This window comes from Bos indicus, chromosome 17, assembly GCF_029378745.1.
Source record: "Bos indicus isolate NIAB-ARS_2022 breed Sahiwal x Tharparkar chromosome 17, NIAB-ARS_B.indTharparkar_mat_pri_1.0, whole genome shotgun sequence".
In the NCBI taxonomy this organism is placed as follows: Eukaryota; Metazoa; Chordata; class Mammalia; order Artiodactyla; family Bovidae; genus Bos; species Bos indicus.
The window spans coordinates 54449840-54471415 of NC_091776.1; the positions used below are offsets into that span (position 1 = coordinate 54449840).

Genomic DNA, 21576 nt, shown 5'->3' on the forward strand with positions numbered 1-21576 from the left:
AAGACGCTTACTCCTTGGAAGGAAAGTTATGACTAACCTAGATAGCATATTCAAAAGCAGAGACATTACTTTGCCAACAAAGGTCCATCTAGTCAAGGCTATGGTTTTTCCAGTGGTCATGTATGGATGAGACTTGGACTGTGAAGAAAGCTGAGCACCAAAGAATTGATGCTTTTGAACTGTGGTGTTGGAGAAGCCTCTTGAGAGTCCCTTGGACTGCAAGGACACCCAACCAGTCCATTCAGAAGGAGATCAGCCCTGGGATTTCTTTGGAAGGAATGATGCTGAAGCTGAAACTCCAGTACTTTGGCCACCTCATGCGAAAAGACTGGAAAAGACTCTGATGCTGGGAGGGATTGGGGGCAGGAGAAGAAGGGGACGACAGAGGATGAAATGGCTGGATGGCATCACTGACTCGATGGACATGAGTCTGAGTGAACTCCGAGAGTTGGTGACGGACAGGGAGGCCTGGCGTGCTGCAGTTCATGGGGTCACAAAGAGTCGGACATGATTGAGTGACTGAACTGAAACTGATGTAGTAAATCAGCTGGTGAAAAAGAGCTTTAGCGATAAACTAGTGAAAGACAGAAATGATAGCCACAAAGTATGGAGTCACTGCTAGACTGAGACGCTTAGAAATGAGGACTTGATAGAGACCAACAAACTCAATGTCAAGGACAGTGTCTTGTTACTACTCAAATTAAATGGAGTACACAGATTAGTATAAATACTATATTTATTAAATATTTTTACAGTTTATTTAAATGTATTTACACAACTATTCCTGCATAAGTTATACTTCAGACATCCAATTCAGGTCATTGCCTCTTGGGTAATAAGACAAATAATGATAGTCTCAACAGAAAAAAGCAGCTTATTAGCATACACAAATTCAAACTTGCTTCATTGTTTAGCCATCTTTGCCATAAACTACCTGCTTACAGTTAAAATTTTGACATGGACAACTGCTGATTTTTAACTAAGAAGACCAATTTTGCAAATAATTTTTTTTTTAACAAGTGGAATCCAAATGTTTTCTGTTCCAAATGTTGTTTTATAAGCAGATTTTGGGTTTTTTGCTATTGCAAAATTTGTTAAATGCACAAATGTGATAGTTTCCAGGAAAATTGGATGCTGTAGCTTCTACCAAAGATAGCTGGTATAAGGTGACAAGGAACCATGAACTTAATCAAAAGTACAAACATTTACAGTTCTAGCCAATCTTGTTTACAATCTCCAAAATGCTCAAAACTGACTCAGTGAATTCCCACAATTCCTGCCTTGTTACTTGATGTGGTACGTTGGTGGTACTGAAGGTGGTACTGAAGGCCACTGTTCTACCCAGAACAAATGCAACTGATGGGGTAAGATACCTGCCCACCATGCAAAGCTTGAAGTCTATTTTCTAAATCTAGTCACAGCCCAACCCTCAGACATGCACAACTGGAATGGATTCTTTTGTGATTTAGTACCCATCAACCATGTCAAGCCAGTACAGTAATTCAGGACAAAGAACTTGTTCTCCCAACCTCATTTCTTCTTTCAGTTTTAAGAGTCTATGGACTCTACTGCATATCCATTTGGTAATTTTTTTTTTTTTTTTTTGTGCGCAGGCAGCCTAAGTTCACAGGAAGAAATAAGGTTCTGATATGTTTAGAGTGCACACTTTAAAACAGAACAAAATAAAAATTTCAAGCATGTGATAAAAATATTGACTTTTATAATACAGTATTGCTTTATAAATATAGATGGAAAAGCTATAAACTTTACTGGTCTTTGGTGCATCCAGAGAGGGATAAATAATTTGCCATTTGTAAATTAGAAATCCAAATTCTCTTTTGTTATAAAAGTCCACTACACGAGGCAAATGTGTGTGTTTATACTGCTTGATTTAAAGTACAATTAACACATCAAGTTTAGAATTAGACCCACCAAGTGGTACATGTCAGGCACACCCCACAGACTTGGGTCCTGTGGCCTGGAAAATTCCAGTATGGGTACCTACACAGCCTCTGACCATTGAGAGTAGGAGAGTTGTTAAACAGCACTCCAATAGACCCCCAAAGTCATAAAATTAAGTGCATAACACAAAAAGGGCAGGGGGGAAAAACAGAAAATATTTTGCGTCCCTAATCTACAGGCCAGGTCCAAAGTCAATTCCCCTGTGAAACTCAATTCTTGTCCCACTGTTTTCAACATCACTGAAACACGTCGTCAATTTCTAACGATCATTTCTCAAAAAATACTAAGTTGATTAAATGAGTTGTGTAAAATACCATCAATCTACCTTTATGAAGACAGTGTTTGATGAGTTTAGATGAGTGCAGAGAAAAGCCAGTGACTTGACCAGCACTGCTCTTACCAGGAATTAAATGTATGCAATGGAAAATTAATACAAAATATACCTGGATCATAAGGCTCCATGCCTCTGACCAGAAATAATTAAAAACCCAACAAAAGAAGTTGTCAACTTCTGAACAACAACTGAAGTTGTCAGTCCAAGTGTAAATGTATTCCTTCCAACAAAACCTTTCTGGATGCAACTTTCCTCACTTTTTAAATACAGAAAGACTGCAAATAGTTTGTGCAAAATAAATACCCTGCCACTTGCCACTCACTCGTCTGTGTATTATCACAGCACGATGGGTTCTCATTATTTGAACAGTCTCTCTCCACTCCCTACCCCACCCCCCCGATCTCCTTTACCAAATTGTGTTTTGTCAAGTTAGGGTAGTTAAGGCATTCTGACAAGTAATTAAAGGTGATTCAAAATAGGTATCTAAACATTATGCCAATTTAGGAATAGTAGATAAATTACTGAACGGCTTACAAATGAATAACTCATTCTTATTATAAATGAAATGCCTGTTACAAGCATGATGCATTGAAATATAGTAATGACATGTACATGGTACATGTTAAACAATTTTAAATAAAACAAGCTTGACAGTTACTCAAATATACAGTACAAATTCACAAAACAAAATCTTTTTAAAACAAGTTGAGGTAACCTCAAACATAAGTTTTAATGCAATAAACCAGGGAGTAAGTATCTCCTTTAGAGAAAGACACTTTCTATGTTCTCCTCAAGTAGATTCTCATCAGGTTTAATTGCATTCTTATCTATACACCAATGTTACCTGACTTATATATAAAACATGGCTTTAATTTAAGGATTTCTAAGTATATATATTTTTCTACCACCAAGTTAATGAAGGAAAAAACTGACCCCAAAATATATATCTTTACAGCAGTCGACTTGTACACAAACCTTAAAAATAACTTTGAGCTTGCAGATAATGGAAAAACTGAACATGGGGTAATTTTATAGGAAAACTATACACTGCAAGATGGCTATTTGGAAACTGTAAACATTAAGCTTGATTTGGAAACCCCTAAATTTCTGTGGAGGGCAAATGCAAATGTCAGGTCATCACTAGACATCTTCCTCGTGGACTCTTGTGCCACTCCCATGGTGCTTTCACATGGACTCCCTGGATTTGGTACATGCTCTACAGAAAGCAAGGCTACTAACAAGAGGTCTAAGACACGAGGGGTAGCATGACCTGATAGGCCAACAAAATTCAAAGTTAGAGCTGTCCATTCTCAACCCTTCAGGCCTGTGGGCCTAGAGCTCTCACATGGGGGAATCATACCAGACAGCTGGGAGGAATTTCAGCTGCAACATTAAATACCTAGGCCTTGAGGAATTTTATAACCTTGAATAATATTCCATTAAAAAATTCTGGTAAGGAGTCTCCCCAACCCCTCCTGCAGATAAGCCACCAGCCTGTGATATGCACTAAAATGCTGAAACTTTCATCACAGGAGCACAATTAAGCATCTTTTAAAAACCATGAAACATTTGCATCCATAGAACTAAACTGAATTTCTTTCCAACCTGCAAAAAAAAAAAAAAAGCTCCCAGGATCAAGATTTTATAATCCAGAGCAATGTTTTAGAGCAAAATTATAAGCCCCTGAAAAATAGGAGTTTATAATGAAAACATAAAGCCACACTCGATCATAACACAGACTGTATAGTACACGTGTAACGCATCGTTTGATGAGTATGTTTCTAGTAGATGTATCATAACATACAATTTGTGTCAGACTTTTAAAATCCCTTTTACACACTGTAATTTTGAATTCACTTTACCAATATTACTCATTTTCAATACTTCAACCGTTTTCAAAAAGTAATAGTCATTTTGGCTTTGAAAACATCCATCCCATCATGGAAAGGACAATGTGAAGGCCAATCTTCAGATCTTGATTTTCTTCAAATGTTGCTGGCAGATATGAGCAGTAGAATGACAGTAGTGGTTCTCAACAAGGATCTCAAAGAGACAGGCAAAAAAGGTTTACATCACTGGCCATTGAGATCAGTGGCAAAGAGACGTGGTCCTGCCAGCAGGATCAGCACACACGGCAGGGCAGAATCTGGGATGATGAAGGGGAGGCGGGAGCCGACACCTAGGCGAGTCAGTCTGTATACTCAGCCACTATTGAGAGAAGGACGGTGATGTCATCTGGCTTTCCACCTACAATGAAAATGAAAATGTATTCATACATTCTAAAAGGAAAAATCAAGAAAAAATATAAGCCTAAATAAGTAAGTACTAGGAAAAAAATAGGTTTGTCAATATACTCTAGTAGAAAAAAAGGGGGAAAAATCGATAAAATAGTTAAAACACACCAAGAAATTACATCTAATTTAATTGAACCTTTAAAAAAAAATCCTCTCTGCTCCTTTACAATAGGAGCTTTGTTAAAATGGCCACCACCACATGCTCTGTATAGCAATCACAATAAAGACAAAATGTTACTAAGATTGATTCTGCCTGACAGGAAAGTTCTATGTTCCACCCCCTGTAATCCTAATTTGGACAAACAGATCCAATGTTTTGAAACTAGTTGATAGTCTTGTAGTCTAATCTGGCAAACAGCTATGGCATGTGCTTTTTTCCTATTTAATATTTCCCAGACAGCTAAGAAATGCTTTACGTGTCCTAATATTATACCTGCAAGAAACTGACCAACTCTACAAGTGCTAATATGATTGCACCAACATGTTATCCAAGCTCAAAGCTGAGCTATTGGCCCGCTCCCAAAGTTACACATTGCTCAGTAGGTAGGAAGACTCTAGGCAAGGAGAGTCTTCCCTTTTCAAAACATCCTATAGAGGCAGGTGGGATGAATTGGGAGACTAGGACTGACATATACACACTGCTATGCATAAAACAGATAACTAATGAGAACCTACTGCACAGCACAGGGGAACTCTACTCAGCGCTCTGTGGTGACCTAAATAGGAAGGAAATCCAAAAAAGGGGACATATGGCTGATTCACTTTCCTGTACGACAGAAACTAACACAACACTGTAAAGCAATTAATTACAATTAATAAAAATTAATAAAAAACAAAAAACTCGCTATAGCAATTTGGTAGGCAAATACTGTGAATGAGTCCCACAAAGCCAGAGGAAGGGAGAAGTGAAATGTCAGACTTGTGAAGGGCAGAATGTTTAAACCATTAGCAATGTCCAGGCCCTCCAGGCAGAACTCGGAGGTTTTCTGGGCTCGGGTCCAAGCAGAGCATTGGCGGCGATAAAGGGCTTCAGGTTCCACCTGCCCCTGCAGCCAATGAAGTGCAGTTCTGAAGGGCACCTCTGTAGGGAACACATGCACTTGCTGTCCTCCAGTGATCGGGCCTGCTGACCTTGTTCAGAGTCACCGGCTCACAGCTGGGGGAGGACCCCTGAGCAGTCTCACCCCAGTGCAGCAGCCGGCCTCACACACAGCCCAGAATGCTCCCATCCCCTAAGTCCCCAATTAGTCCTTACGAAGGTCCCAAAGAATGCTTACCTCTCACATTCAATCCGTTGTCACATGCAAACTGTGCAAAAGGTGACATATAATTTGGGTCATAGGCCAGCTCATGAGCTTGCTCAGCAATGCTTCTTGCTGTCTGTTGTATACTCTCATAATTTGAATTCTAATACAAAAATATGAGGGAGATATTTTTACCAAAATGCCTCACATGATTTCTACACGTAAGTAAACATCACTTGCAAACATCACTTTTTAAGACAGTAATATTTATCTAATCATAGTTTCCATCATTTAAGTTTTATTCCAGTTAGAGAAGACAGTGGAACATAATACCTCGACTAAAATGAACAAGATCACCAGTGCTGCCTGCATAGGACATCAATGAGAAAGTTCTTTGTGAGGATGGCCTTGGGTCCTGAAGTTTGGATTTTCGTATCTCCCCCGCCCCCCTTGAAATTCTTAAGGCATTCTTGCTAAAATGGGATGGGATTGAAGGGGCGGATTTTGATAGCATTTTAGGATGACCTCGAAATTCTCCCTGCTTGGGAACGCACGCCTGGCCAAGCTTAGTGTGCTTGCTCTCCAAGTAAATGCTGCCAGATGCCCCACTGAAAAGCCCTCTCTATTCTCTATTTCTTCTCCATGCTTTATTTTTCTTTTTATTTAGCAACAACACTATTTCTATTCTTTCTTTCTCTGTATTCTCTGTCTTCCTCCACTAGAATGTAAGCCCCGTAAGGTCAGGGAATGTGTGATTTCTGCCTCTCCTTCTGTTACATACGTGGCACAGTGCCAGCAAGTGTCAGCACCTGGCCTTTCCTAAGCTCCACAGACAAAGCATGGTGTTAAGGATTTCTAGTGCATGGTCTTGGTTCATCCTCACCACGGCCCTACAAAACAGGGTCTTTGAACCATCCCACCCCTATTTTACAGGTGAGAAAAACACTGCTAAGAAAGTTTAGAAAACTCAAGGTCATACTGGTTAGTAGTAAAAACATGAGAAAAGATCAATCCCCCCAAGTCAGTACTTCACAAAGCCAGCAGAACATGCAGACTGGCTTTCACTTCCTTCCACTCACTGTATGGGCCAAGTCTGACCTGTTTCGTTACTGGTGACAGCTCAGATCACATCAAGGCCCTAGCTGCCTGCTACCCTTGGCTGGCTCTGGTATGATGATTTCCTATCTTTCCCAGCCTCAACACCTGCTGGGTTTGTTACGAGACTGAAAAATGAAAAAGATAACCAGCAACCAACACCATTAAATACCATTAAAATACAATTAAAAACACAAACAAGAAATCTCTCATTGGAGTTTTTCCTACCTTTATCACCCTACTAAAGAGAGGCTTGGATGAGAAGCCTCTTTTTTCCTCAGGTTTTCCAACTGTGAATATTTCTGTCTACAATTGTTTAGAACAAGATCAGAACCATTTTCATTTTCCTAAATTCACAAAGTAGTCCTTTCCAAAACTACAAAAAGAGCTTATGCAACTGAATTAATAAAAAAACCTCGGCTGCCCAGGGACGGTCACTGTTTCTAAAGGCCCACCTTTGAGTTAATTACCTTTAACTTTTTTAGCTCCTGAAGGATCATATAGTCAGGCATGTTGTCAAAGAGTCCATCTGTCGCTGTCAGGATAATGTCCCCTAACTGGACATCAAAAGATGTGCTATCAGCAGCGTCTGGGCTGTAACAAGGACAGGGTGGGGGCAAAGTTAGCAGAGCCCTTTAGAGATACTGTTAAAAGTTTCCAATGGGGACGATGCTAGAATATAACAAGGCTTTAAGGAAAACTAATTTATAGTAGCAGTCAATAATAAAAACCACTATTCTGAAATCCCTAACCTTGAAAAAAATTAACTGAAAACTCTGATATAAATCTTTCAAAAGCTTAACAAAAACTATCAAGTAAAACTGAGTTTGATGATTAGTCACATGTGCTTTAAAAGGCAGAAGGGTTCTTTTCTGAGTCAGACACTAAAATGCCTCTAGAATCCTAGTGGAAATGAGTCTTTGTTTCCTGATTCTTTAGTGCCAAATTCCATCCTCCCTTACTCACTTTCCACTCATCAGTTTCCCTGCAGGCTTAAATTTGGAGGCTGTGTTCTAGTGGAATAAATGAGCACTGTGGAGGAGCCCATGCAAGTCCTATAAGAATTAATTCATGTGAAATATCTACAATGGTATTTCTTTCTATAATACTAGTAATTACTGGTGTATTATTTGTAACACCAAATCAATATTAATAAATCACCCTTACTCTGGCAGAGTAAAGACTGTCTCTCTCAGGGCTTACAAAGTTCCCATCAAGCACAGGTTACTTATGTATAAGGGTTCCTGGCACACAATACATCTTCAAGAAATAGTTAATGAATGAAGAATCACAGTAACTAACCCTCCAATTTGGGTAAAGACTCAATATTGTTAATGAAAAGAACAAGGTAGTGTGTGTGTGAGAAAGAAAGATCTATATATACAGGCGCTTCTCTATGGAGAGAATAAATCCGGTAGGATTCAAAGAAACGTAACGGGCTGCCTCTGAGGACAGGTGGTAGATTTTTCATTACATCTGTGTAAAACTTTTTTAAAAAGATAGAGGGGAGACTTACATGAAGAAAACAGAAGCCCAGGTGGGGAGAAAAAGAGAAGATAATATATTCAAAGAGTTCATGGCCCCCTTGGAGACTGGTTCTCAGCCATTTTGAAAGGCCAGCTCTGCCACTTCCAGGCCTCCAAGGTGAGGGAAAGGTGAGGTATCTGATAATCTGCCTTAATGTGTAATTAGGGAACAAGAGCCAGGAAAAAATTCATACACTGACCCAGAAGGCAGGGGCCAGAACCAAAGCACCTTAAGCCTCACCAAAAAAAAAAAACTAAATTGTTTAAGTGATGTATTATAAAATTTGTAAAGGGAAAACATAAAAACAAACAGCCTACCCATGGCTGCTGGGGATTTACACTAAGAAAATTTCTAGTTTGTCTTCTGTTGACTGAGAAAAGCAGCACCACACCTGAAAGTTCTGTAATGGGCTTCTGACAAGGAACAAACTAGCTTTCACTTATACATTTATACAATAACATAGCTGCTTTAACAACAATAGCTGTTGTCAAAACAGCTATTAAAGGAAATTTGTAAGTTAAGGTTAAAATAATATTTTATAGATAAGAGAGACTGATAACAAAGGATAACAAGCAGCCAAGAGAAAAAAAAAAAGACACTAAAACAGACTGTAAATTGGTAGAAACCAGGTTGATTTCTTCCATGGAATAGAGAGAAACAATACAAGACATTTCACATTTGCTCAGTCTTTGGAAGTGAATCAGACTCTAGAAGTTTAGATTAATGACCAGGTTGGCACTGAAGCTCTATTTTATGCTGAGGTTTTTCTTTCCCCAGGAGTGTCTTTTGCTATGCTGCCTGTGAGAGACTCGCTGCCATTGGACAGTTCGTCCTCTTCTCCCAACACTCCCACCCATGAGCTTGGTGTTCCGCCAGCTGCAGTTTTGCCCATTTTGATTGAACATACTGTGCTGCTGGAAACTTTTGACTGCACTGAAACACGAGCTGCAATCACATGCTAGCAAACTGTCTCTGGGCTCCAGGGGAAGCAACCTCCACCTCACTGGCAGGACAGGCCAAGTGCTGCCCTGACCAAACTGTCCCAAAGATAGTGTGTGAGGTACCGCAGGGCCGCTCTAGCACTGGGAAGCCAAAACAACAAGGATCAAATAAAGGAAAATTGAAAACACTGTTTCTCCAAAAACTGTTAGCTTAACTTGACATTTACCAAGGTCTTGGGGTTCTGAGTTTGCCTCACTCCAATGTGACTAATATCGACGTGCTACTACAGCCAACTGAAGAAGGGCCTATAATCAAATTTTCTTCCTATTATGGTAATCTGCCTTACTCTGAAAGTAAAAAAAAAAATGCTTCCCTCTCTGTAGGAGTCAGCAATAGACTTTCGATGGGTAATATGGAGCACTTATATAATATGCTCATTCTAGTTAAAGATGGCAGTAATCATCATTTTACCTTCGTCTGGACCTAAGGTTTGGCCTAATAAGAACTATTAAGTAGAGACAATCTGCGTTTGCTAGGATGCTTCTACTTTTACAACAGGTTCATTACCCAGTTTACCACATTTATGAATTGCCAACAATGTTTGTGTCAAACCCTATAAGGTTGTTAAAGGCAGTGAAATCTGAGACTGTCTTAGTATTACTCTGTACTCTGATCTGAGAAAAGGTAAACTATAAAAGTTGATTGAAAAAAGTACTGATTGTCCTGGAAAGGTCTTGACAGTTTAAAATGAACTGAGAAGGTGTTGGAAGAAAAAAAAAGCACACATCTAAGAGAACCATCAGAGAACATTCCCAAGACCACCTTTAAGTCCATTTCCTGCAAGTTAACTTTGCCTGACAAGTTCTGCAAGGACTGAAAGTTCCATTTGATGCACATTATAGGCAGCTCTGAGAATCAGGAAGTTATTCTGATAAATAAAGCAGATGTCCATTTGAATTCTTCCCTAATAACATATGCAAAACCTTGTATATGGCACGGCACACATGAACAATGACTCATTTATCCAGCACTACTTAAAAAATACAACTGTATGTATCATGTGGTCTTGGTATGAAAAACTGATATTCTATAAGCTTGAAATAGTATTTTCACGGTCAGGTCAAATTACTAGGTGTTTATCAGAATTCAACTTGGCTGGAAATCAAGTTCAAGCAGAATATCTTTCGATGTCAGACTAAAAGGTCTTCAATGTGTCTTCTCTTCTCACGTGAGAATGGAAAATGCCCATCTCTAACAGCCTAGTTAAGGGGAATGGAAGGGAACCTGTTGGTGAGAGAGGGGAGATTACCTGTCACTCAAGACAACTCCCTCGGCTTCGGGGGGCGCGATTGAGAGCTGGAATGGAGTGTTGAAGTAATGCTGCTGCTCATCTGATCGGTGCACAACTTCCCCACCCCTGACAACCAGAAAGCCTGAATCACCCAGGTTTGCTGTGTGTAAGCGGTGGCTAGTTCTGTCCAGCACCACGATGCACGCAGTACTGCTACCTAGAAACAAAAACAATGTCCATTTATTTTCTCTTCCCAGACTGTCTCTGCATACACATTTTTATCATATCATCCTGAGGAGCAACATACCGTAACGTGAACCTCCTTTGCCTAAATAGGTCCTTTCTTAGTTACAGCTCCATACCCATGTCAGTAGTAACCTGATCATGATCAACACAATGGGGAGAGAAAAAGGGATTTATACTACACATACAAAGTGGGCCACTGATGAAGAAATAATAAAAATGGCTGGTATTTAACCACATTATTTCATTTCAATAGTGCTATAATCTATGCCAAATTTTCAAAAGGATGTTATTGAGATATTAAGTTTTAATACTTAAATGCCAAAATGAGAATGTCACGTTTCCATGACACTTTTCATTAGTCACTGGCAGAAAGCCTTCCCTGTGAAATTCACTAACATTTAAGACAGGGCACATAACTTCAATTTTTAACGGGATTTCCATCTGGTGAGGTCATGAAAAAATTTTATTGCAGACTCACTATGGAGTAACAAGACCAAGTTTCATGGGTGGGGAATCAACCTGTTCACTTTACAGAGACTACTAACATTTAAAGGGAACATTCCAAGCAGAAGCTTCTGTGTGCCTTTGTAGCACACAGCTCACAGGACCTTTCTCAGCCTGAAGTTGGTAATACAGTTAGTGAGATTGCTTTCAAATACTAAAATTTCAACCTATACCTACAGAAAATGGCAAAATTGAAAAAATAAGCAGTTCAACAACCATGTAAATGGTCTGTAAATAAATATATTTTTTTAATGATCACTGCACTAGTATAGGGAACGTGGTCACTCTCATTCCATGGTGATAAGAGTAAAACTTAAATAAATCTTTCTAAAGGACAATACTGCCCTGAAAAATGTACATATCCTTTGACCTAGCAATTCCATTTGTGAGGATTTATTATAAGAAAATAGAAATGCAAACAAGACTCAAGTACAAAACACTGTATAAGATCACAAAGAACTGGAAACAACCTCAACATCTAAAATTAAGGGGTTGGTTATATAAATTACAGCTCATCCATACAATGGAAGGCTATGCACTATCACATAATACTTAGGAATACAGACTCTAGAGACAGCCTGCCTGCATCTTAACACTAGCTCTGCCACTTACTAGCTGTGCGACCTGGGACAAATTATGTAACCTGTCTGTGCCTTAGTTTCCCCATCTATAAAAACAGGGATAACAGTAACTACCTCAGAGAGCTGTTTGTAAGATAAAATTAGTTAAATCATGTCAAAGACTTACAATAAATAATGTGTTCGCTGGCTATTTGACAGCAACTAAAACTGTGTGAGAGAAATATATTTGAAAACAAAAGATAAGTGAAACAAGTAGATTATAAGCTCGTATTAAAGTTACCTTTAAAAAGTGATACCAAAAAAAAAAAAAAGTGATACCAAATATAACGAACTGTACATCAGAAACATCGATATTGTAATCTTTTTTTAAAAAGCACAATATGTAGGCAAAAGCTAACCTGCTAAAATGACAGTTAAAGGGCAAAAAGAAGAAAATAAACAGGCTGTGGAACCAGCTGTGTTAAATCCCAGTGCTCTATCACCTTCTAGCCATGTGATATGGCCGTGGGCAAACCACTTATTCTCTCTAGGCCTCAGTTTCTTCCTAACAAAATGGGGAATAAAAGCACCTACAAATCTACGTCATTGGGGCTACTGTGAGCACACAGTAAATTCAATTCCTGTTACTATTATGCTATGCCCAAAGAAAAAAGGTCAGGAGGCATAATCACTAAAAAATTAATAGTTTTCTTAATAGATTATAAGTAATTTAAATTTTTGTTACTGTTTCCTTAATGAAAATGTGTAACTTAATTAAAAAACACTTAAATATAAGCATTTGTGTCACTGTAATGTTCAGAAATTGTTTCCTTGTTATCTACAGTATATGCACGGGTACAAATCTGACAGGTTAATACTAAATTATCTAGTCCCTACCCATTAAATGTCAAAGAAAAGAAAAACAGTATTTTTTGTATTGTATTGTATTTTGTATTGTAACTAACTGGTCATGCTGTCTGAGAACCTATTCTATAGCTTACATTAGAGCTAAAGTCACCAATTACCCTTCCTTCCTAACCCAATGCACAAAAAATCTAATCATTTACATCATTAACAGAACCACCACACAAAAGATCTTTTGAAAGCTGATGGGATTAATTCAACTGAGAACAAAAAAATGACAGATGAGAAGCACAGTCCTGAAGATGCTGCTGCAGGAAGGACTCATGTTGACTCATTATTACTCACTGACAAACCTAGGCTATCACTTTGCTACCCCTGTGGCAGTCACCCGCTGTGTTAGAATCAAAATGGTCCTCCTGAGTGATAGACAGAGCTTTAACATGCAAAGCAGTGCCAAACAGGGGAAGCTCACCCTTACACAATCATCTGGGCCTCTTCAAATTACTGATGAGTACAGCGGCTCAGGCCCTGACAGTCTAACATGGGGAGAAGAGTTCACCCTTAAATGTTTGATGAAGAACAAACAAGCAAAGAAGAAAGAAAAGAGTGCTAAGAACCATGTTGAATACTCAGATGAGCAATCCAGACAGGTCCCCAAGCATATCCCTCATGATAAAATGGCCCTTACTCTGTAAACTACAGTTAAGCATTTTCAGCAGCAAAGGAAAAAAGGGATAACCTTACAAGGATTAATTCCTCAAATTCTTAAGATATGTTGGTTTCATAAGACCTAAATCCATTTAAGGGTTTCTGAAGAAATAATATATGTAAACAATTAGCCTGTGATGCCAATTCAGATCTAAAAGCAGCTAGAAATTCTCAAGAAATAAGTGGTTACAGCTATCAGCTCACCCTTTATACTTGAATTATGCTTTTTCAAAGTTGTAAGATTTTTTAAAAAAAGATTACCTAATCTTATAAAGTTATTATTTATAATTACAGCTGAGGTTCAATAAAACTTAGCAGCCTGCCTTTGCCAAAATATACTTGGGTTTTTGTTACAAACAGCTTAGAGATATGTAGATAAGGTAAGAGAGAAGTATGTATGTTGTCAAACATATTTCCAAGTGTCTTTTAGGAGAAAGCGGTTAGTTATAACATTCAATGTAAAAGAACCTCTTTTATGTCCTTAAACTTATTCTACTAAGTCTCCAGTTACATGAAGGTGAATAGGGGAAAAAGCAGTTATAAGGAAGAAACTCAGCAAAAAAACAAAGCTTTCAAAGCACAAAATGAGGATAGTTGTTATAGGCTGTAATGGTTTATTCCAAGTCATAATAATTTAGTCACATAATTTAGTAACAGGGTTGGGGTTGGAGTAGTATTGGCAGAAGACTCACAGGAATGCATAGGAGTCAGGCCCCTTGTATTGTGTCTACAGACTCTCTGTCAGATGGTACCCTGCAATGTGTCTTCTTTTCCCTTAAGATGTTTCTGAGTACTATAAGAAGCTTTAAGTCACTGCTTTTCACAAAAATGGATTTATCTAGTTAACATGAAATAAGGGGGTCAGAGGTTAGGTGGTTTGCCTAAAGTCATATGGCAAGTTGACAGAGAGGTGCTAGAAATAGAGTCTAGGATATTTCAAGATACCAGGGAAGTTCAAGATTGCAAGCCTAAAATAGCAGATTAAGACAAAGTAGTATATTGAAACCTCAAGACAAGATTTCTCTTCAGTTAGAAGGAGAACCAGCAGGTTAATCACAGCACAGAGAAGACAGAAGCATGATGGAAACAACCCCTTCTCACAAAGGTTTCAAATTGAAGGTAAAATTCTACAAAAATGGAAATCTCCATTTACACTGAAAAGAGAAGGCTGATTTTAAATGTGCCTGCTGACTGGGAGGGGGCCTTCTAGTAACCAGAAAGATGCTGGCAATTAGCAGAAACTTAATAACACCCTTTCTGAGAGCCTGCTTAGAAGGCTGGGTAAGTGCCCAAGAAACCATTTAACAAACAAATGGAGCAGCTTGGCCAAAGAACGCTTCACTGGCATGCCATATAAACAAACACTACATATTTGTATATTTTCTAATACAAGATTAACAGGGATCTATACAGACTAATGTAACTGCTAACTGCAAGCAATTGGGCAGTCTATCTGCAACCTGAACTCCCGCAAGTAATCAACTGAGCATTACACGTGGGACCTCAATCCCCTTTCTTCCTCCCTGGGAGAGAATCACTAACCCAATTATACAACCACTTGCTTTTCTTCTTTTATATTTTAGGACCCCTAAATGATACAGCTTTATGTTTCTGAAACGGAAATTTATGGACTCAGACTGGTGGGTGGTATTCTGCAAAGTCATCTTTCTCCTCAACAACATGCTCCTGAGTACTGCATGCAACCTTAACGCATTCTATTTAAAAATGCATTTTCCTCCTATAAATGACTTTAAGGTTGTTCCCAGTTTTCTGCTATTATAAATGAGGTTACTATGAACATTCTTGTACCATCTCTTGATGTGCAAGAGCTTCTCTAGTTCAAGGTAAAGGACCCAGAAGCTGAACTTTTGGGGCATATTATCTATTCATGTTTAACTTTATTCTTTAATTCTAAACTGTTTTCCAAAGTGGCTGTATTTATCTCACGCAGTATTAAGTATTCTGGTGTAGCCTATGGCTTCTCCATCAAACTGTTTAACAGGAAGAGCCTCGGATAAACAGCTGGGCCGGTGATTTTCTTGGTTTTGTTGTTAACCACCTCCTGGGCTTCTTTAAATGTTAGTCGCTCGGTTGTGTCTGACTCTTTGCAAGCCCACCAAGCTTCTGTGTCCATGGGATTCTCCGGCAAGAATACTGGAGTGGACAGCCATTGCCTTCTCCAGGGGATCTTCCAAACCCAGGGATCAAATCTGGGTCTCCAGCATTGCAGGCAGATTCTTTACTGTCTGAACCACCGGAGGGTGGGGAGAGTCGGGGGTGGGTGGGGGGGTGTTTAGAGAGGAAAACACATGGGATATGTACTTACCAAGCAAAGGTACTTTATTTTGCAGCAACTCACAGTAGCTTGTGGTGAGGATACCAATAGGATTACTCGGGACAAACCGTCCTTCTTTTACTAACCGTTCACATGTTCGCATTAAAGTCCCTGAGAACTGAGAAGGATCAACACCATAGTCTCTCCATCCTCCTACACCATCTGCAACTCCTAAAAAATAAAAATAAAAATTTTACATTCAAAAGATAGTCCTAATCAGTGTCTCAGGAATTCTTACCCCGTCTTCCTATTACTAATTTTACTACACACTAGTACATAAATTTACTGTGAAATTCAGAATAAAAAGCAGTCAGGTTTAATGTATTATACACTAATACTACTAAGCCACATTCTCTACTTAGAATCTGATCTGTCATATATTGATGAATAAACACGTGAGCTACCACAGGGTGGCATTGCCTCCCAACCAAAAGGTTGTTTTCAGCAGGATTTTCATCTTTGCACATAACTATTTGTGTTATTAATCTTTGTTGTATTTTATAAGAATGAAAACTGATTTTCTTAAAAAGTGCTGATGCTCCATTTACCATTGCAATGAAAAGAATAAAATACTTAGGAATATATCTACCTAAAGAAACTAAAGACCTATATATAGAAAACTATAAAACACTGGTGAAAGAAATCAGAGAGGACACTAATAGATGGAGAAATATACCATGTTCATGGATTGGAAGAATCAATATAGTGAAAATGAGTATACTACCCAAAGCAATTTATAGATTCAATGCGATCCCTATCAAGCTACCAACGGTATTCTTCACAGAGCAGAATAAATAATTTCACAATTTGTACGGAAATACAAAAAACCTCGAACAGCCAAAGCTATCTTGAGAAAGAAGAATGGAACTGGAGGAAATCAACCTGCCTGACTTCAGGCTCTACTACAAAGCCACAGTCATCAAGACAGTATGGTACTGGCACAAAGACAGAAATATAGATCAAGAGAACAAAATAGAAAGCCCAGAGATAAATCCACGCACATATGGACACCTTATCTTTGACAAAGGAGGCAAGAATATACAATGGATTAAAGACAATCTCTTTAACAAGTGGTGCTGGGAAAACTGGTCAACCACTTGTAAATGAATAAAACTAGAGCACTTTCTAACACCATACACAAAAATAAATTCAAAATGGATTAAAGATCTAAACGTAAGACCAGAAACTATAAAACTCCTAGAGGAGAACATAGGCAAAACACTCTCCGACATACATCACAGCAGGATCCTATATGACCCACCTCCCAGAATACTGGAAATAAAAGCAAAAATAAACAAATGGGACCTAATTAAACTTAAAAGTTCTGCACAACAAAGGAAACTATAAGCAAGGTGAAAAGACAGCCTTCAGAATGGGAGAAAATAATAGCAAATGAAGCAACTGACAAACTACTAATCTCAAAAATATACAAGCAACTCCTACAGCTCAATTCCAGAAAAATAAATGACCCAATCAAAAAATGGGCCAAAGAACTAAATAGACATTTATATATAAATAAATAAATAAATAAAAAGTGCTGATGCTAGTGAGAATACAACTGAGCCAGTTGGCCATCATGAAGAATACCAAAGGCAGCAAACTTTTAACTTCAAATATTGGTCAATAATTGTTAAAGAGAAAACAAAATTAAGAATATATCTTACCCTCTTTGCTCCTCCCTCAGAGACAACCACCATCCTGTACACGGCCACACTGCCCAGCAATAAGTGCCACCACCGTGTGTGGCTAGGAAGCACTAGATATGGGCCTGACTGATGCAAACTGAGAAATGCTCTAAGTATAAAACACACACTGGACTTTTTGAAAACTTATTAGTAAGAAAAAAGGGGTAAAATATCTCATTAATTGACACCAGCAAGGACCCATGAATGATTTCTCTCCTGCTGCTGCTGCTGCTGCTGCTAAGTCACTTCAGTCGTGTCCGACTCTGTGTGACCCCATAGACGGCAGCCTCTGTCCCTGGCATTCTCTAGGCAAGAACACTGGAGTGGGTTGCCATTTCCTTCTCCAATGCATGAAAATTCTTAGGATTTGCTCTTTTATCTTTTAACACCTTTCATATATAACATATAGAAGTGTTAATTATATTTATCATATAATTTAAATTGTATACTACATTCCTGCTGCTGCTAAGTCGCTTCTGTTGTGTCTGACCCTGTGCGACCCCACAGATGACAGCCCACCAGGCTCCCCCATCCCTGGGATTCTCCAGGCAAGAACATTGGAGTGGGTTGCTATTTCCTTCTCCAATGCATGAAAGTGCAAAGTGAAAGGGAAGTTGCTCAGTCGTGTCTGACTCTTAGCGACCCCATGGATTGCAGCCTACCAGGCTCCTCCTATTTAATGTAACTGGAAGTTTGTACCTTCTGATTGCCTTCATTCAATTACCCCTCACCCATTCCTGCCTCTGGTATCCACAAACCTGATTTCTTTTTCTATGAGCTTGTTTCTGAAGTGTAAATTGTATACTACATTCCTGCTGCTGCTAAGTCATTTCAGTCATGTCCGACTCTGTGCAACTCCATAGACGGCAGCCCACCAGGCTTCCCTGTCCCTGGGATTCTCTAGGCAAGAACACTGGAGTGGCTTGTCATTTCCTTCTCCAATGCATGAAAGTGAAAAGTGAAAGTGAAGTCACTCAGTCGTGTCCGACTCTTAGCGACCCCATGGACTACAGCCTACGAGGCTCCTCCTATTTAATATAACTGGAAGTTTGTACCTTCTGATTGCCTTCATTCAATTACCCCTCACCCATTCCTGCCTCTGGTATCCACAAACCTGATTTCTTTTTCTATGAGCTTGTTTCTGAAGTGTAAATGGGCTATATGTATATTTTTTGTACATTCAACTTACACACTTCAAAGAATATATCTGGTACAAAAGTAGCAAGGTGCTTATATATGCATCTCTGAAAAACTGACAACATAAAATGAACACATTACATGTTTCTCTGGTAATGGCACTTAATAAACAGAAGTGGAACACATCTTGAAAAAATAAGAGGAAACAGAGCTGGAAGACAGTAAAGAGGTTGACAAATAACGTATCACTTTGTGGCAGAAACCTTCCCATCTCTTATGACCAACCAACAGGCAAATTTCATGTTTTTTCCCTCCCGCTTTGGCCATGCTTTGTGGTAAGCTTCCCAACCAGGGATTGAACTCATGCCCCCTGCAGTGGAAGCATGAAGCCTTAACCACTAGCTGACAGGGAAGTCACAAGGCAAAATTTCACTTTAGGGCAAAATACAAATTAGTTGATTAGATATATCTGTGATTTGTTTCAAATTATTAGTGGGGTGTGTGTGTGTGTGTGACAGAAGAGTAGATGAAATAAGGCTGGCCATGAATGGATAACTGAAGTTGAATGAGAGATACATTCATCCTTCTATTTTGATATATACTTGAAATTTTCCATTATGTAAAATTTAAACAGTAATAACGATAAGAAAAAAGATCCTTCTGCCTGCCACGTGGAGAGCAAAAGCAGTGAAGGCGTGAGTCTGGAGACAGTCTCAGTGGTTCCGTTAGGAAACAGTGGCAGTGCAGTAAGAGTGCAGGATTTGGGATCCAGTGCAACAAAAGGACTCACAGGTAGACTGATGGGGTGCAGAGAGGCAGGCAGAAAGAGAAGCTTCAGGGATGGCTGAAGTCTACCCTCCCAGTGAGAAGTATCGCTGTTTTTCAGGCAGTTGGAAGGCTATCTAGAAATTCTTACGAAAGTTTAGTGGGAGCTTCTTTTGAGGAATTTTTACTTCACCAGCGGTAAGATTTTTACCACGATTTAAATGCAATAATTTGTGTTAAAACACAGAATGCAATTATAGTCCTTACAACTGCATCTGATGAATCATTCGTTCTTTTCAAACTACTGTTTGCTCAAGGAAAGAATTTCTTTTTAACCAGTCTCTGATCTGAGAGCCACAATTAACTTTAAATACAAACTGGTTTCATCTACAAATGTCCTTCAGAAGAAAACCATTAAAACCTGAGATAATGTTGAGAGTTGATCCTGGCACTCACTAAACAATCTGTCAACGGGTTACAGAGTCTGACCTGGCATAGCCCCTCAACATTAATCAGATATCTCCCAGAATAGAGCATAACCTTTCAGGCACCTGTTTGCTTTTATATGGGAAAAAGAACCCAGGCAAAACTCCATTTGCAAATCTTGTTAGGGGAAAAGGGGATTCAAGAAGCATGTAAACTTTTCAATAAATCTTTGGGGGGAAAAGTCTTAGTACACATACAAAGTTTACTTACACAGAACAAGTTATGTAACAGAAAGAGTTGCATTTGGGATTAGAACCAGGCTAAAACCAGAGTAACCTACATTTGAAACCTAGTTTATTCATATTAGGCAGTTATTTCTACAAGAAAACGAGTATTTCCTCTCTTGCATAAGCAAAAGCTTCAATCCACAATGAGAGCACACTTCCAATTAAATAGTGGAACTGATCCATATATAAAAGGAAATTTCATTGCAGTAAACAACTGTTAAAAGAGAAATAGCATTAGATCTCGAAGACATCAAGCAACAAAGGATAAGAATATCCCTAGGAGCAAACGCTACAATGAACGGTAGGAAACAGAGGTTGAGGCAGGTGCACCCTGCCTCTGGGAAGCTCACCTTCTAGTGGGTAGCTAGACCACTCACTCACAGAACTAGACAAACGGCTCCCACAAACGCTGCTACTGAAGAGTCAAAAGCAAGTGGTTAATGCTCACGGAGCACTGTGAGAGTGGAGCAAGCTTTTACTAGGAAGTGGCATTCAGATCTGGCCCTGGAAGGTAAGTCAGATTCCCACAGGCAGGGAAGGGTAATTAAAGGAAAAGAACAGCAAATTAGGTGCTGCTGGGGCCTGGGTGAGTGGCAGAGAAGTTGAAGTATGCAGTGCAGGAACTAAAGTTGTGGTGGGCCCAAAACTGCAGTCCAAGAACTTTAAGCTTTATGGTATAGACCTGTGCTGTCCAATATGGGCGCCACCATCCATATGTGGTCATTTAGTTTGAAATGTAGCTAGTTTGGTTTGAGATGAGCTGTTAAACATAAAATACACTCTGGAGTCCAAAAACCTAGTACCCCTCAAACTGTAAAATGTCTTAATTTCATGCTGAACATATATTTCAGATATATTGGGTTAAATAAAACATAGTAATTGAAATTAACATCATCCATTTCATTTTTTTTTAATGTGGCTACTAGAAAATTTAAGATTACATATATAGTTTACAGTGTATTTCTACTGAAGAAGACTGCTCTTGACAATAGAAAATATCTAAAGTTTTTGGGTAGAAGTGTAAAATCCAATCTATATTTTAGAAAATGAATCTTGAGAGCAGTGGACAGAACAGATTAAGAGAGGTAAGAAGTCAGGCATCAGCTGTGAGATTTTAGGTTAAAGGTAATGGGAAAAGTAGAATACACAATCACTGGAAATACAAAGAACACAAAGACAACAGGGCTCTACAGCAATACGTTTTGTATCAATTAGTATGAGTGTTGATTTCTGGATTTCAGGAATGAGTATTGATTAGATGATACCCCAATTAGGAGGGGGTAAAAATGCCTTTAGAAGATACTGACTTCTGTCTCAAGAATGCTGATTCTCAGGCACCAGTGGGGTATTTTTGTGGACATGCTCTATAT

At 38.9% G+C, this 21576-nt stretch overlaps 1 protein-coding gene across 1 annotated transcript in view; it reads right to left on the reverse strand.

The window, feature by feature from the left end:
• Positions 1 to 718: 718 nt before the first annotated feature.
• Positions 719 to 21576, reverse strand: part of PPTC7 (protein phosphatase targeting COQ7) — a 45274-nt gene continuing 24416 nt past the window's right edge. Inside the window, exons 2-6 of the mRNA XM_019977422.2 lie at positions 15898 to 16077; positions 10708 to 10906; positions 7400 to 7523; positions 5868 to 5997; positions 719 to 4543 (exon numbers count right to left, since the gene is read on the reverse strand). Of these exons, the coding sequence (XP_019832981.2) occupies positions 4485 to 4543; positions 5868 to 5997; positions 7400 to 7523; positions 10708 to 10906; positions 15898 to 16077 (692 nt within the window). The 3' untranslated portion in view covers positions 719 to 4484. The remainder of the gene's footprint in view (positions 4544 to 5867; positions 5998 to 7399; positions 7524 to 10707; positions 10907 to 15897; positions 16078 to 21576) is intronic.